The sequence below is a fragment of the Prunus dulcis genome, chromosome 2 (assembly GCF_902201215.1).
Source record: "Prunus dulcis chromosome 2, ALMONDv2, whole genome shotgun sequence".
Lineage (NCBI taxonomy): Eukaryota > Viridiplantae > Streptophyta > Magnoliopsida > Rosales > Rosaceae > Prunus > Prunus dulcis.
In genome coordinates, this window is record NC_047651.1 from 11,391,635 (window position 1) to 11,407,285 (window position 15,651).

The 15,651-nt window shown below is 36.8% G+C and overlaps 2 protein-coding genes across 2 annotated transcripts; both read right to left on the reverse strand.

Annotated features, from left to right (window-relative positions):
• Positions 1–2,689: 2,689 nt before the first annotated feature.
• Positions 2,690–3,475, reverse strand: LOC117618122 (F-box/kelch-repeat protein At3g06240-like). The gene has a single exon (XM_034347741.1). It carries the CDS (start codon positions 3,473–3,475, stop codon positions 2,690–2,692), a length of 786 nt encoding a protein of 261 aa, XP_034203632.1.
• A 5,303-nt stretch (positions 3,476–8,778) lies between these two features.
• Positions 8,779–15,256, reverse strand: LOC117620186 (phosphoglucan phosphatase DSP4, amyloplastic-like). The gene is made up of 14 exons (XM_034350324.1): positions 15,114–15,256; positions 14,935–15,004; positions 14,767–14,811; positions 13,803–13,905; positions 13,522–13,598; positions 13,355–13,431; positions 13,041–13,121; positions 12,560–12,692; positions 11,198–11,257; positions 10,754–10,810; positions 9,928–10,023; positions 9,714–9,773; positions 9,383–9,490; positions 8,779–9,114 (listed from the first exon to the last, which is right to left on the reverse strand). Exons 1-14 carry the CDS (start codon positions 15,137–15,139, stop codon positions 8,983–8,985), a joined length of 1,125 nt encoding a protein of 374 aa, XP_034206215.1. The 5' UTR covers positions 15,140–15,256; the 3' UTR covers positions 8,779–8,982.
• Positions 15,257–15,651: the final 395 nt, after the last annotated feature.

Consider the following 15,651-nt stretch of genomic DNA (forward strand, 5'->3'; position numbering starts at 1 on the left):
CAATTATTTCCTATTTCTTGGTATATACTATACCACAATTAAGAGAACTGATACTACTTTACATGTTAAGACAACTTGTATTGCCCTTCTGCAGTTCACTCATCGTCGGAACTGTCTTATTTTACGTCGTTCCTCGGTTGTGAGATGACGATCTTCACATGTCAACCTCTTCCGGATTGCAGCACTAGTACTGTTATTAGGATTATCCTCAACAACCTGCAGGAAAAGCTGAACAAATGAGAAGAAACATGGTGCAACTTTTTTCGTTTCAGATGGAAAAATATGGGTGCCATTTTACAGTGAGAGCAATTTAGAATTTGTTCCCAAGGTTCCTATTGCCAAAAATTACGCATGCACGTTATTTGCTGCATAAATTTATTTAATTTATTTAATAATTTGACTTCCAATTTCCTTGATGATAATTATCTGGCATTTTCTTCATGGCCACATAGCCTCCTTAGTCTAAAATTTATTTCCAACAAACGAAACCAAAAACATCACAAGAGAACATCATAGATCATTGATCGCAATCCATCATATTTTCAAGTTGCGTAAGCTTCAAATGAGAAGATATGTGACAAATGAGTATGTCAGAAATTCCTTTTTATAAGGCAAAAGAAGACAAGTATTAGATCTATTAAAACTTACTTTGTTTTAGTAGATAAGTTTTCTTTTTGTTCAATACGTCAGTTCAATCTAGGTAACTATGTCAGGTATTAAAATGAATAACTGGAGAGTGAAAGTTGAAAATTAATGTTGGGCAAATTTCTTCTTGGGAGATTCCTTACAAGATAAATGGCGGTCAACAGAGAACGACCGGTGTGGTGGTGGCAAATGACCCTCTAATGTCTAAGTCAGTAAAATGGTCTCGGAAGATGTAGATAATACTGAAAGGACGGAGATATTTCTCTGCAGGAGAGATAGGTGGCATGGGAGACAAGTAGGTAAGAGAGGTGGAGGCACCTTGGGCTGGCAGGGCATCAAGTGAGAGATATATATATATATATATATATATATATATATATATATATAAAGTAATTTTAGAGATTTTTCAGAGTTACCTTATTTGTCTTCGAACTTTAGCTTAAATATATTTTCCTTTCCTGTAACATTCCTTCTCCAATTAAGGAGGGAATAATTGACAATTATTCATCTCCAGATTAATTGAGTTGATGGAAGTTATAGAAGGAAATAAATAGATTGAGGGAATTTATGAAATTTATTTCTTCAACCTAAATAAGTAACACCCATATTAAATATATTATTAAATCAGAATATTAATTTAAATAATATATTCATAGAATTTGCTTCTTTTTCACGTGGTGGCGCCTCTCTTTGATGGGTCGTCAGATTTATTTGCTCCCGCACTAAAGCCTTCACATCTCCACCATTCTCTACTTTTTTTTCTTGGTGAGTAAAAAAATTTATTTCAATATCAGTACGGAGAAACAAAAAAAATATATATATGTATACAAGGCGAGAAAATTCCTCCCCTACCGCAGTTCTTTATTACGAATAAGATGAAAAACAATCCCAGCACTATCACATTTCCAAGATTTTGTTATATATAGATGATATGAACACCAACAAACTTCTATTTGAAGGGTTTGATTTGCTACCTCGTAACGAAAACGAGCAAAAAATTTCGGATATGCTTGCTTTTGTGCAATTTTATACAACTTAAGTACAGTAATCTCAGGGATCAAACAATAACACTAACCAGAAAGAGTTAATAATACCAATGCATAAGGGTCTAACGGCACACACGTAATAATAATCTTGAAAAATGCTTGCTTCTGCTGAACTTTCAGTTAATATGTTTTCAGCGATGACTTTCTTGAACCACAAATGCTTGCTTCAATTTCTTAGAATTATTGGTGTCAGAGTATGGATCACAATTGCCCCCTTTCCCCTGTATACGGTTTATCTTCTTCCCAGAGAAGAAGTAAGCTGGAATATTGACTTGTCAAATTGAAAGAGAGGCCAACGTTGCAAGAGTTTAATTACAAGTTCAAAATTTTCTTGACATATTTTATAAATAAAGGAATAGTAAAAACAAAAAACCAAAAATCCAAGCATCATAATCATTGTGCTTATAATTCTTAAAAATAAATGTCATTCCAATCCAAAGAAATAGATGCGGACTCCGTCTGTGTTTTCAAGTAACACAAATCTCTTCCACTTATTTCTGCAGCATTAATCTGATTTCTCCAAGTTTTTCGAGGCATGGGAAATTCAGTAATGCCTTGTTCTTCTTCAGCTTCAACCAAATCTCCACAATTATTTAGAGAAATCATGCTGCCGGTACAACTATGGACTATCAATTGACCCTTGAGTAGCACACACTCCATGGAACCATCTCCTAGATGCACAAAGAATATACAGTTATTGAAAGAACCCTCCTGGTTCAAATATATGCCATGATCCCATTCGCCGCACTTAGAAAAACTAGTAGGCTCCCAATGTATAGGAAGATCTTGTTTTGTATCTATTTTATATTTTAGCTCCCACTCTTTGTTATCGTAATTTTTCAATCCCCATACCTCAACACATTGTCTATATCCCCACATCTTCACATATTCATCTTCTGGTGAAGAAGCATACACCAAGGCCATAGATCCCCTAAAACTAATCAAGTGAAGGCATTTCCAGAGATCTGGGTCTTTCTCCAAGGGGGTGGGAAGAGGAGTCAAATAGAACTCTTCTTTTTTAAAGTCGAACGTGCAGAGGACGCGTAATCTCCATAGACCAACCAATGCATGTCTCCATGTGCATAAACGGACTTGTAGGTTGGAAAGCAAGGAGGAACCGTGGGCAACTCCCGCCATGAGCTCTTCCCCAATACAAGAACTTCGGCGGCCAAGTAGTCTTTTTTATTGGTGGAAACACGTACAATCTTGAAGCTGTTGGTTATATTATCAAATCCCATGCTGTACCAATCAACAGTGCAAAGACAATTGGCTGGAACTTGGACGTCACTTGCAGATGGGAGCATTAGAACTTCTCCCTTGAAAGGATTCACCAACAAGCATGACCTTCCATGGTTCGAAGACCTTCCACTCTTCGGATTAAGACCAGTAAAGCCAAACAAGTTGCAGAAAACAAAAGCAAACGAATAAAAACGCCGTTCGGATCCGAAATAGGAAACAATTGCGTCTTTACTCTTTGTCAATAAGTAGTGGCCGTCGTACGTCACTGGATACAACATGTCATATTTATCATAGGAAGACTCATTAAGAACAACAAGTTGAGGAGTAGAACAGGTAGTTAGAAAACGACGCCGCATGTGCAATGTGGAAAAAGAGAGGTCATCAACCATCTTTAACAGGGCCTTAGATACACATCTCATGCAACAAATCGAATTTACGGGCAATCTTGAAAGGATGTCAATAAGAATTTCAGGTGGTAGGGCGCGGATCATCATCAAGTTTAGTTCTGGCTTCTCCTTGGCGTTGTTGCAGTTGATGTGCTTCATTCTCTTCAACAAAGTATGTTGGCGTGACTTGTGGATATTGACTTACTTTCCTTACACACCAAGAATTCCTATTATAATTGTAATTGATTTACTTTAATTCATGATTTCTTACTGTAAATAGATTTAGGAATTTATTATTTACTTGCCCATTCAGGTTTCGTTGTATTATAAATATGACCTCCTACAAGGAGAAGAATACACAGAAAATTCCCACAAACAAATATTCTCTCATAGTTTTCATATTTTAGCATGGTATCAGAGCGGCGATCTTGGAATTGCTGACTCTAGTTTTAAATCCCCGCTGCTGCTATGGGGTTTGATGATTTTTTCAACCCTCATGGAGGTAGCACCACCGACTTCTTCTCTTATTCTCAACCAACCATCGTTGAGTTGAGTGCCCAGATGGCTCAGCTCCTACAGATGCAGACTTTGACCCTGAACCCGATCCAGAATCAGGATCCTCTTTTGACGACCCTGACCCCGACCCCGACCCCGACTATGACGACGACGACCCTTACTCCGAAGACAACCCCGACCCTGACTCCGAAGACAACCCCGACCCCGACTCCGATGATGACCCCGACCTCGACTTTGTCTCTGATTCAGACCTTGATCCCGAATTCGACTCCGACTCTGGCCCCAATTCAGGCTCAGATTCCGATCCAAATTCCTACTCAACCTGTATCTTATGCATCTTCTGCTGCATAGATTATGACTTCTCGACTAACGACCCCGACACATGGACCAGATTACGCATATTGTGGTGATCCGAGACACACTTGTGAGATGTTTTACATTGCCTAGCTACCCCGATTGGTGGGCTACTCTTACAGATTGAGGACAATGCAATATGGCCAGTAATGGTACTGGTTATGGATTCCATACTTCTGATAAGATTGATTCCAAGAGCTGGATAATTGATTCCGGTGCAACTGATCATATGACGTTTGATCTTGATGATTTTCTGAATACTACACAACCTCGACGAACCTGTATTGCAAATGCCAATGATGTTACTTATCCTGTGACAGGGGCTGGCACTGTTGCACTCTCATCCTCTCTCACACTGTCTAATACTTTATTTGTTTCATCTTTATCTACTAAATTGTTGTCAGTTAGTCAACTTACTGAACAATTGAATTGTTGTGTACTCATTTACCCGAGTTTTTGTTTGCTTCAGGATATTCACACTAAGGAGATTCTTGGTCGTGGTACTAAGAGATGGGGCTATATTATGTCGATGACTTCAGTCCCGGCATGGCTAACAGCGTGACACATCCCTTTGATAGCAAACAAAAGCAAATCTGGTTGTGGCACCGTCGATTGGGACATCCGTCTTTTAGTTATATGAAGCATCTTATACCAGATTTATTCTCAGGTTTCAAGGACTCCGACTTCACATGTGATACTTGTATTTTGGCCAAGAGTCACCGTGTGCCCTACCCGTTGAGTACGAACAAGTGTACTACTCCATTTACGTTAATTCACTCTGATGTCTGGGGACCTTCTCCTATCACTGCTCCTTCTGGTGTTCGATGGTTTGTCACATTCATCGATGATTGTACACGGATGACATGGCTTTATTTGCTGAAGAATAAAAACGAAGTGTTTTCCCATTTTCAGTCCTTCCACAAACAGATGAAAACTCAGTTTAATGCTCAAATCCAGATTCTTCGCTCAGACAATGGTGGAGAATTTGTCAATCATGACTTTCAGACTTACTTCCAACAACATGGAATTATCCATGAGACGACTTGTCCTCAGACACCGCAACAAAATGGTGTTGCTGAATGAAAAAATCGACATCTTCTTGAAACCGCCCGAGCACTTCTGATTGGTGCTCATGTTCCTCGCCATCACTGGGATGATGCTATTGTCACCGCAGTTCACCTGATCAACCGCATGCCTTCTGGTGTATTGACCTTTAAAACTCCCTTACAGGTGCTTGCGCAACACAGACCTCTGCCCTCTGTTTTGGTACTCACACCCCGAATCTTTGGATGTGTGGCTTTCGTTCATCTCCACAAAAATCAACGTAGCAAACTTGATCCATGTGCACTTCGTTGTGTTTTTGTGGGTTATGCCACTCATCAGAAAGGTTACCGCTGTTATCACCCTCCTACCCAACGAACCTATGTCACTTTGGATGTGACCTTTCTGGAATCTGAGCTGTTCTTCCATGACCCATCATCCAATTCTACACTTCAGGGGAGATACAAAGTGAAGAGCAGAATTGGAGCAACTTGGAAAATAAAGAAATTCTCCTTGTACAGAAATGATTGATCATCCCGAGTCTGGAGCACGAGATTACTCTCTGTCGAAAAGCGACCAATCGCCCATTCATAGCGATCAATTGCCTGACCCACCTGATCATGCGAAGATATTTCTGATCCGAGTCTCACACCTACAGACAATACAGAACAACAAGATGAAGACCCCCCTCTAACTCAACAGTACCAACAGACCAATCTCCTGAGAATATCCTTGAGGTAACTACTCCTACTAGACTTGTGCATTTAGATGATAAAACTATTGGATATCAATTACCTTTCAGGCAAAATCGTGGGAAGCCACCAAACCGTTATTCACCTGATATTGGCAAGACATCCAAGTATCCAATTGCAAATCATGTATCCACTGAGAAGCTGTCTGAACCACTCAAGGCTTTTGTGCATCAGTTGTCTGCTATCCATATTCCAACCAAGGTCTCTGAAGCATTGAAAGATCCTAAGTGGGTCCAAGCTATAAAAGAGGAGATGAAAGCTCTTGAGAAAAATCAGACTTGGACATTGGAGACTATACCCCGAGGAAAAAAGACTATCGGATGTAGATGGGTGTTTACTATAAAACACAATGCAGATGGATCTATCGAGCGATACAAGGCAAGACTTGTGGCAAAAGGGTACACACAGACCTATGGTATAGACTATGAAGAAACCTTTGCTCCAGTTGCAAAGTTAAACACCGTCAGAGTCTTATTGTCCCTTGCAGCTAATTTGGATTGGCCACTACACCAGTTTGATGTAAAGAATGCTTTTCTACATGGCGAACTCACGGAGGAGGTGTACATGGACATTCCTCCTGGATATAATACTACTCAGACTGGAACAGTTTGCAGGTTACGAAAAGCATTGTATGGATTGAAACAATCACCACGTGCATGGTTTGGACGGTTCACCATGGCAATGAAGAACAATGGTTTCAAACAGTGCAACTCAGATCATACTCTGTTCTTGAAACATCGAAAAGGGAAGGTAACAGCATTAATAATCTATGTTGATGATATGATTATTACTGGGAATGATAAACAGGAAATATCACAGCTACAAGACTATCTGGCTACGGAGTTTGAGATGAAGGATCTAGGTGGACTCAAGTATTTCTTGGGAATTGAGGTGGCTCGATCGCAGCAAGGCATATTTCTCTCTCAAAGGAAATATGTCTTGGACTTGTTGACAGACACAGGAATGCTAGATTGTAAACCTGCGGACACTCCTATTGTTCAGAATCATCATCTTGGAGAATATCCGGATCAAGTTCCAACTAACAAAGAAAGATACCAAAGGTTAGTGGGAAGATTGATCTATTTGTCACATACTCGACCAGACATTGCTTATGCGGTGAGCGTTGTCAGTCAATTTATGCACTCTCCAAGTGAAGACCATATGAATGCAGTTCTTCGGATACTTAGATATTTGAAGTCTGCACCTGGAAAAGGACTTATGTTCTCAAAGCATGGTCATCTAAATATTGATGGTTATTCAGATGCAGATTGGGCAGGTAATGTAACAGATAGAAAATCCACATCGGGTTACTTCACATTCGTGGGAGGTAATTTGGTGACATGGAGAAGCAAGAAACAGAATGTAGTAGCTTTATCCAGTGCAGAAGCCGAGTTCAGAGGCATGACTAAAGGGATTTGTGAACTTCTTTGGTTAAGAAAGTTGCTTACTGAACTTGGGTATAAACCTACATCCACAATGAATCTCTTTTGTGACAACAAGGCTGCTATAGCCATTGCACAGAATCCGGTTCAGCATGATCGTACTAAACATGTTGAGGTGGATCGACACTTCATCAAACAAAAGCTTGAGGCTAAAGTGTTTCAGTTTCCTTTTGTGAAATCCGAGGATCAATTGGCGGATATTTTGACAAAGGCTATTTCCAGTAAAGCATTCCACAATTCACTTGATCAGTTGGGCATTAGCGACATTTATGCACCAACGTGAGGGGGAGTGTTGGCGTGACTTGTTTGACTTACTTTCCTTACACACCGAGAATTCCTATTATAATTGTAATTGATTTACTTTAATTCCTAATTTCTTACTGTAAATAGATTTAGGAATTTATTATTTACTTGCCCATTCAGGTTTCGTTGTATTATAAATATGACCTCCTACAAGGAGAAGAATACACAAAATTCCCACAAACAAATATTCTCTCATAATTTTCATATTTTAGCAAGTATGTTATTAGCTGGAGTATAATTGCAGGGACTGGATATGCTATGCTATATGTCTTCAATTGCTCATCCTGCCTTCCATATTTATATGCAAATACAGTATAGTCAAATAGATATCTCCCAAGATTTTTTTTTTTTTTTTTTTTTTTTAAAGAACGTCCGAAGATTGTAATTCAACTCGTGATAACCCTAGTAAATGCATATTTCTCATTTTAATCTCTGTCCATATGTACAAAGATACTGAGTATTATATAATATTTTCCTGCCATAATTAGGCTTGATGTATTCATATAATTGGGGGAAAAGGGAAGACTAAACTGATTGGGGGAGATACTGACCAAAACACAAATTTAATTGGGGGAGATTTTGCGGACAAAAACAACAGGAAAGAGGGAGAGGTTGAAGAGAAAGGAATTAGAAAGAAAACAAAACCCCTAAACGATAGCAGGAGTCAAGGTTCAAATCGTTAAGTGTAATTAGAGTTTTTCTTTTCTTTTTAATTATGAAAAAATACCAATCTGTTGGATCAAATTTTAATGAGGTGGCACATGGAAAGACGAATTCAACTAGATCATAGAAGAGAGAATCTAAGCTGAGGACCCGGATTCGGTAGTAGTTTGACATATTGTAAATTTTTTAATGAGGTCGCTAAATAGTTAGTTCTCTTTCCTATGTCAACATTTTGTTCCTCAAATAGTTAAGAACACCAACTCTCAAATTCTAGATTATGTAATAACCCAAAAAATTTCGTTGAGAAAATAAGGAATTTAGACTTTATTGATTAATAAAGTTTCTCTCATGCGTCAAAGTTTTTGGGACATTCCTCATCAAATTCCACTAATGGTCAAATTATGATCTCTCTATTCTTAAATTGTTGCTGAAATAGGAACTTATATTTATTGATTGTTAACTATACCACAATTATTTCCTATTTCTTGGTATATACTATACCACAATTATTTCGTGCATGTCACCATGTAATGCTAGGGAACTGGTACAGTTACTACTTTACATGCTAAGACAATTTGTATTGCCCTTTCGCAGTTCACTCATCACCAGGACACGTTTCGAGAAACTGTCTTATTTTACGTCGTTCCTCGGTTGTAAGACGAGGATCTTCACCAGTCAACCTCTTCCGGATTGCAGCACTAGTACTGTTAGGATCATCCTCAATAACCTGCAGGAAAAGCTCAACAAATGAGAAGAAACATGTTGCAACTTTTTTTCGTTTCGGATGCAAAACATGGGTCCAATTAGAATCTGTTCACCAGGAGAAGCCAAGGTCCCTATTCCCAAAAATTATGCAGCACATTATTTGCTACATTCTTTTTTTATATAAATAATTTTAACTCCAGTTTCCATGATGATATATTGTTATATATACTTTTTTTTCCCCTCTTTTTCTTTAATAATTTACAAATTCAAGACTCGAAGCTGAACCTTACTTGAACATAATTGTTGACATGGCCATCCTTGTTGGGAGAGGTGAAAAGCTCGTATTTGTTATGCGTCCATGCACCATCAATAATGTACTTATATTCATATCGTCCTTCCTGCAACACGAGTTTATTTCAAGAAATTGATCAATACATGCAACATTCTATGTTTGAATCTTATGCAATCTTTTTCAAGTCAGCATGGCTTACTTAGAGATGGAATTATCTCCCTATTAATTGACATACATATTTAGACTTCACTAGAATGATAAGTTGATGATCCATGTTTAACCTGAGAAGGTCAAACATAAGCATACTTTTGATTCAGACAAATGCTTACCGGCAATTCCCTCTTGAGAATCCACGAACCCTGTTCCTTATTGAACTCTAAAGGAATACTCTGTACAAGCATCACAAGAGAACATCATTGATCGAAAAAGTCCATACTTCATATTTACGGGTAGCATAAGCTACAGATTAAAATCATAATTTGAAGCTATAGCAAGCATAGAAGTCTGCCTCTGAACTTAAGGTTGAAATAAAAAGATCGTTACCTGACCCCATCCAATATCGAGTCCAGAGATTTCCACTGTAGTGCAATTATGATTTCCCCAAGTTAACGTGACAAGCCTTTTTGTCATGCCTGTAAGCTTCAAATGAGAAGATACGAGACACATGAGTTTGTAATAAATTCCTTTTTATATGAGTCTGGCAAAAGAAGACAAATATTAGATCTATTAAAACTTCCTTCATTTTAGATAAGTTTCCTTCTAGTTCAATACGTAAGTTCATTCTAGGTAACTATGTCAGGTATTACAATGAATAACTAGAGTCAAAGTCGGAAATCTAAAGTATTCACATCTCCACCATTCTCTACTTTTCTTTTCTTGGTGAATAAGAAAATATATTTAGATATCGGTACGAAGAAACATAAAAGAAAAAAACAAGGGGGGAAATACCTCCCTTACTGCAGTTTTTATCACTAATGAGATGAAAAACATGCCCAGCACTGTCATAATTCCAACATTTTGTAACATATAGATGATCTGACCACCAACACTATCAAGACAAAAGACAAAAAGGAGCTGACAAAAGGAGAAAAAGAAAGCATGTTGAAGAACCTAAAACAGGAATATCTAGGCATAACTTTCTAAAAACATGCTCATGTGAGGAAAACTGTAGTAGCCAATTTCAGAATCCCATCCATTATGGCAGAATTTCAACAAACTGTATCAAGTAACAACATGCATCCCGAAACTGTTCTACTATATCATCATCTTTTCAAGTTGAAAATTTATACATGTGAGAAACCGGTAATGAGACTAGACTTTTTAAGAAACGATTCATATGAAATAACAGTAAAGGAAAAAAGAGGCTCACAATATCAGCAGTAGCATTTTTAATAGCATCCAGTTTTGGGCAGCACGATCGCTTGCTCTGCATTAAATTTAGAGTGAGATACTTATGAGACATTGCGAAGATCCATATTTATTTATGCATTACATTGGCCCACTTTCTCATTGCTTGAGATAGCTGTCATACCACTGATACAAACTTTCTTAATTTTTTTCTTCCGAAAAATAGCAATGTCATACAACTGCATAAAATTCATGATTGATTTTGAAACTTGACGTTCAAGGTTCTGCCATAGTTTCGTGAATCCAAAATTAAATTTCTAGCATACTTCTTTCTTCTCCTATTTTCTTTTTTGATAAATAACTTAAAACTTACATTTTCGCTAAATAAAATGCACATGGGCTAACAACATGATGATGTATTGATATATTGTGCATATCAGAATAGGTCAACGAAACAGAAAATTACCAACAGTACATTGACAGCATCTGTCAGCTTGTATCCCTGAACCCAGAACATGTAAGCCAACTGCCACCACAACAACATTTCAGAACAGTTTTGAAAAGAGAAACAACATACCAGATTGATCTGCATAAACAAGCATATGAAATGAAAGTAACTGCAAGCTGGAACTTAAATAAATTTGAAGTTGCGAGTTATGAGAACCCTCTCAACATTTCTCATTCGTTTCTCTTATAGTCAAGACTATTCTGACATCCATTTATCCATGTATACCTGTCTATTGTTGTTGGCTTCGTATGATTTGAATAATTTTCTACAAAATTTACATAACTCTTGACTGAGTACAATAGCATTTTACCAAATATTCGGAAATAAATCATTCATTGTCTGTTGGAAAACCATTGTGTGATATGGGCAAGAGAATGAGCCTAAATTGCATTCACTTTTGAATTATTTAAGTACACCAGAAAGCCATTAGACCAGCACAAAGATGTCGTAAAAAGATATAAGAGAAGCTGAGGTTCTCAGATGTGAACAAATGTCAATGCATTGACAAATATTTATAACACTAATCATAAATCAGCGTCAAGCTCATTGATATGGTTAAAGAAAAATATTCATACTTCAACAAGGCAGCAGCGACTTGCTATTCTTGTCCACCAAATTAAATGTCATATATATGTATATAGTTGCACTGCCTTACGATTACCTTGTACCAGTTGGTTGGGGAGACCCTAAACAAGTTTGTAATAATACACTTTAACATTATCTAGGTATTTATGACTCAAAGAGGTACATATAAATTGGTAAAAATAAGAGAGAATTTTTTTTGCAGGAAACAGAAAATGAAAAAGGAAATAATCATCAATAATTTTTATTATTTAAATTTGTAAAGACTGGCGAGACTGGCAGCAATCAGTCCAGAGATCTCAAGAAACTGTCAGCGCTATGGATCTTCTAATAGTAAAGCTAAATATTTAGCTGCAGAGCAACATGAGCAACTACAAAGACAATACACAAGCGGTCTCATGGGTACACTGCAGTAGAGGAATTAGCTTGGCAAATATCAATGTTATGCTTTTAACCAAAAATACTCCCTCATTTTTGGCTCACACATAGGTTAGTGTACTAAAAAGTATGTCATTTTCCCTTGTCCGTAGGTTAGTTACTACAATACATGATTTTCATTTGACTAAAAATACTCCCACATTTTAGGTTTACTTTACAAAAACGTTTCCCCTAGTTCCTGCATAACACAAGCACATAACACAAATTTGAGGGAGAGTTGAACTTCATGAGTTCCATAAGGTGTTTGCTCAAAATCTGGATAAAATACCATTAATTTTAAATACAAGGTTAACAATATACCGCAGCAGCAGGAGCTCTTCCAAGTCCAGCAGTGCAATGCACATAAGTGACACCTCCATTTCGGTTTATGGCCTTATATAATTTGCTAACGACAGCAGGGAGCCGGAGACGCAGATCATATGCATCAAAATCCCTGCAACATCAAACATTATAATGAAGCAAATTTATTGAATGTGTGCATACACAGACCCTCCCCAGAGGAATGACTTAGTAATTTAGTAATGGAAAAAAGAAAACTGTAAGTGAAAGTTTATAAGGTAGCTATTGAATTGCTCTCCAAACAGAGCAAAAAAAAGGGATGGTTTGATCATATTTTTGTTAAAATCAATGTCAAGATGGACAAGGAAATCACATAAGGGGAAATAGAAATCAAAGTTCACTGCTTCTACTTTTCAGTAATGACAAACAAACTCATGCTTCCATGTCAGAAATTCATTCTGGAAAAAAAATATATATCAACAACTAATTTTAAATAACTAACCTTATTTCAGCACGCAAGTGTTCAATGTCATCAAATGTTTTGGCATACTCTCGAATGGCACCAATGTCAACACTAAAATATCTGGAAGAACTGGTTAAGGAATTTACAGTTTAATTTTCTTCTAACTAAACTAAACTGTCACAGTCGTCTCAAATGACCAACACATTACAATTATCACCTCATGCCTAATGAAGTGAACCACCTCAATATTATTTTTATTTTTTTCCCCAGTAAAGCATTATAGTCTTGCAATAAATTGTCACAGTTGCTTGTAATATTTTTGCTCACAGTTGTCTCAAAAAACTCCAGGATACTCCAAATCTGAATCTTGTTGCAAGCAAAAAATAGTCTTCACTCCGATGCTTCGAAGCTTGTCAACATCTTTCGGAGTCTGGTGAGAAGTAAAATGAAACAATCAGACAAGGGAACTTTAATAATGGATAATATTTGTTCAAATGACTGGTTATGAAACAAAGATCACCTGTAGGCAAGACCCCACAATCAGATCTGGACGTATGAAGTTGTAGTTCATACCTAGCTCATGCCTATAGGTCAAGACTGCATCAAAATGTTATATAAGAGACTAGTGTGGTTAGCTGCAATCACAGAAACAAAGCAACATACAAAAAGAAATCAATCTATGTTCTAAACAATATGCGCCCTCTAATCCAGATTGCCAAAACAGTAAAATCATACACTCAATATATCGTTTCTCAGTATACTGAGCCAGGCATATAAAAAACCCATGCATGATTAACTTACCAGCACCCATGGCTTCGGTCATGTTAGTACTATACATCTCAGATTTTTCCTCTTCTGCCTCGGCACCACTAGTCTCAGCACTAGACGTGGAACCAGAAATTGCCTACAGAAAAACACATTTGAAATATTCAAATCACAACAAGCAGCAAGGGCGATAAAAGCTTACAAGTTACAATAAAACAATTCACTAAAAAATCTGACAACTGATCTAGCATGCACTCTGCTCATTGCCAATCCTTCCACAGCAAAACACATAGACCCACAGACACACACAAACATATTGACAGATAATTGGGCCACTTTCAGCCTTTTGTTATTATTATTATTATTATTATTATTATTATTATTATTATTATTATTATTATTATTATTTTGGTAAAATGCACGAGTTAAATCATTGCAAAATGTACATATAAATTCCCCACCATCGATTTGTAGTGATGAGCATAGTTCATAATGTACGATATCATGTACTATGGCATAACTAGGAGGAGCTACAAGTTTAGTCCAAATGCTGAAAGAGGGAAAGACAGCATGTGTGGGTTACTTTCTTAGTGCTTTCCATTATCAATTTACAATAGGAAAATGTATCCATTATCTACTTCTCTTAAACCATGACAAAGTACCAATTACTTTAGAAGCCTAAACTAGTAACAACAGACTGTTATTTACTGTGATTCATTCCAAATTATCTTCTGAGAAGCACCAAACTCTGAATGGGGAAAATGATACAGTTGGGTCAGCTCAACTACAAATGACAATAAGATACATATATACTTTACTACTTCCATCTTCCAGACTACAGAGTTGTGAATAACACAAAAGGAAAGAAAAACAAAATACCCAGAAACTAAACAACCCAATAAAGAAAATAGGTTTATAAGATCCACACATGAGCAATAATAAACAGTTGAAGCAAATACTCAGTCCAAAAATCACAGAATTCTTAAAATTCTTAATCTACCTTGACAGCCATACGTCGGGGCAGATCAGTGCTACTCATCATTCCCTGCATTTGAGTAAAACAAATTCGTAAAAAATAAAATTTGCAAAATATTTCACACAAACGAACACATTTTATATGTATTTATATGTAAGTACGTGTGTAATGGCGAAAGAGGAGTGAGTGTACCAGAGTTGTGATACAGAACGAAGGCTTTCTGGGATTGCATCTGAAGCTACGTAGAGGCAAAACAGAGGATCTGGAATTTGGAAAAATGAAAAAAGAAAATAATTAATTTGATTGATAAAGAAAATTGAGAATTGTTTTGAATTATGTGTTCGAAATTGGATTGGAAGTTGAAGGCAGACCCTGGAAGATTCTGAAGACAGTTCATCTCTGATCACAAGGATGAAAATATCTTTTCTTTAAATCTCACAGAGAGAGCTCAGTCTTGAATTGACGATATTTTATTGGCTTGGCTTATATAGACGTTTGCTCCCTCGGCATAAATTAAAAAGGAATGGCCTTTTTGAAGATTCTCGAAAATGCCACTTTTCTTTGATATGTTTGTTTATTACAAGTGGTGATTTGGTCATTTCTTTATCTTTTTTAATTGCGAACCGTAGATTTCATGTCTATCTTTTGCTAATCCGTTTAATTTGATACTAATTAATGTCATCTATTTCTTAATGCAAGTGGTGTAAGATTTACCCTTTTTTTCATATAAAAAAAACCAGCTTCACTTTAATGTTAAGCAGTTTAAGGTGTTTGGTTCAAATAAAATATCCCTACTATTTTAAAAACAGTGGCCTTTTAACAAAAGTAGCTTTTGGGTTACTTTTCAAAACTATTTTCAAAAGAAGCAAAGATGAGCCCTTAATGAATTTTTTTAATTCCCAAAATACA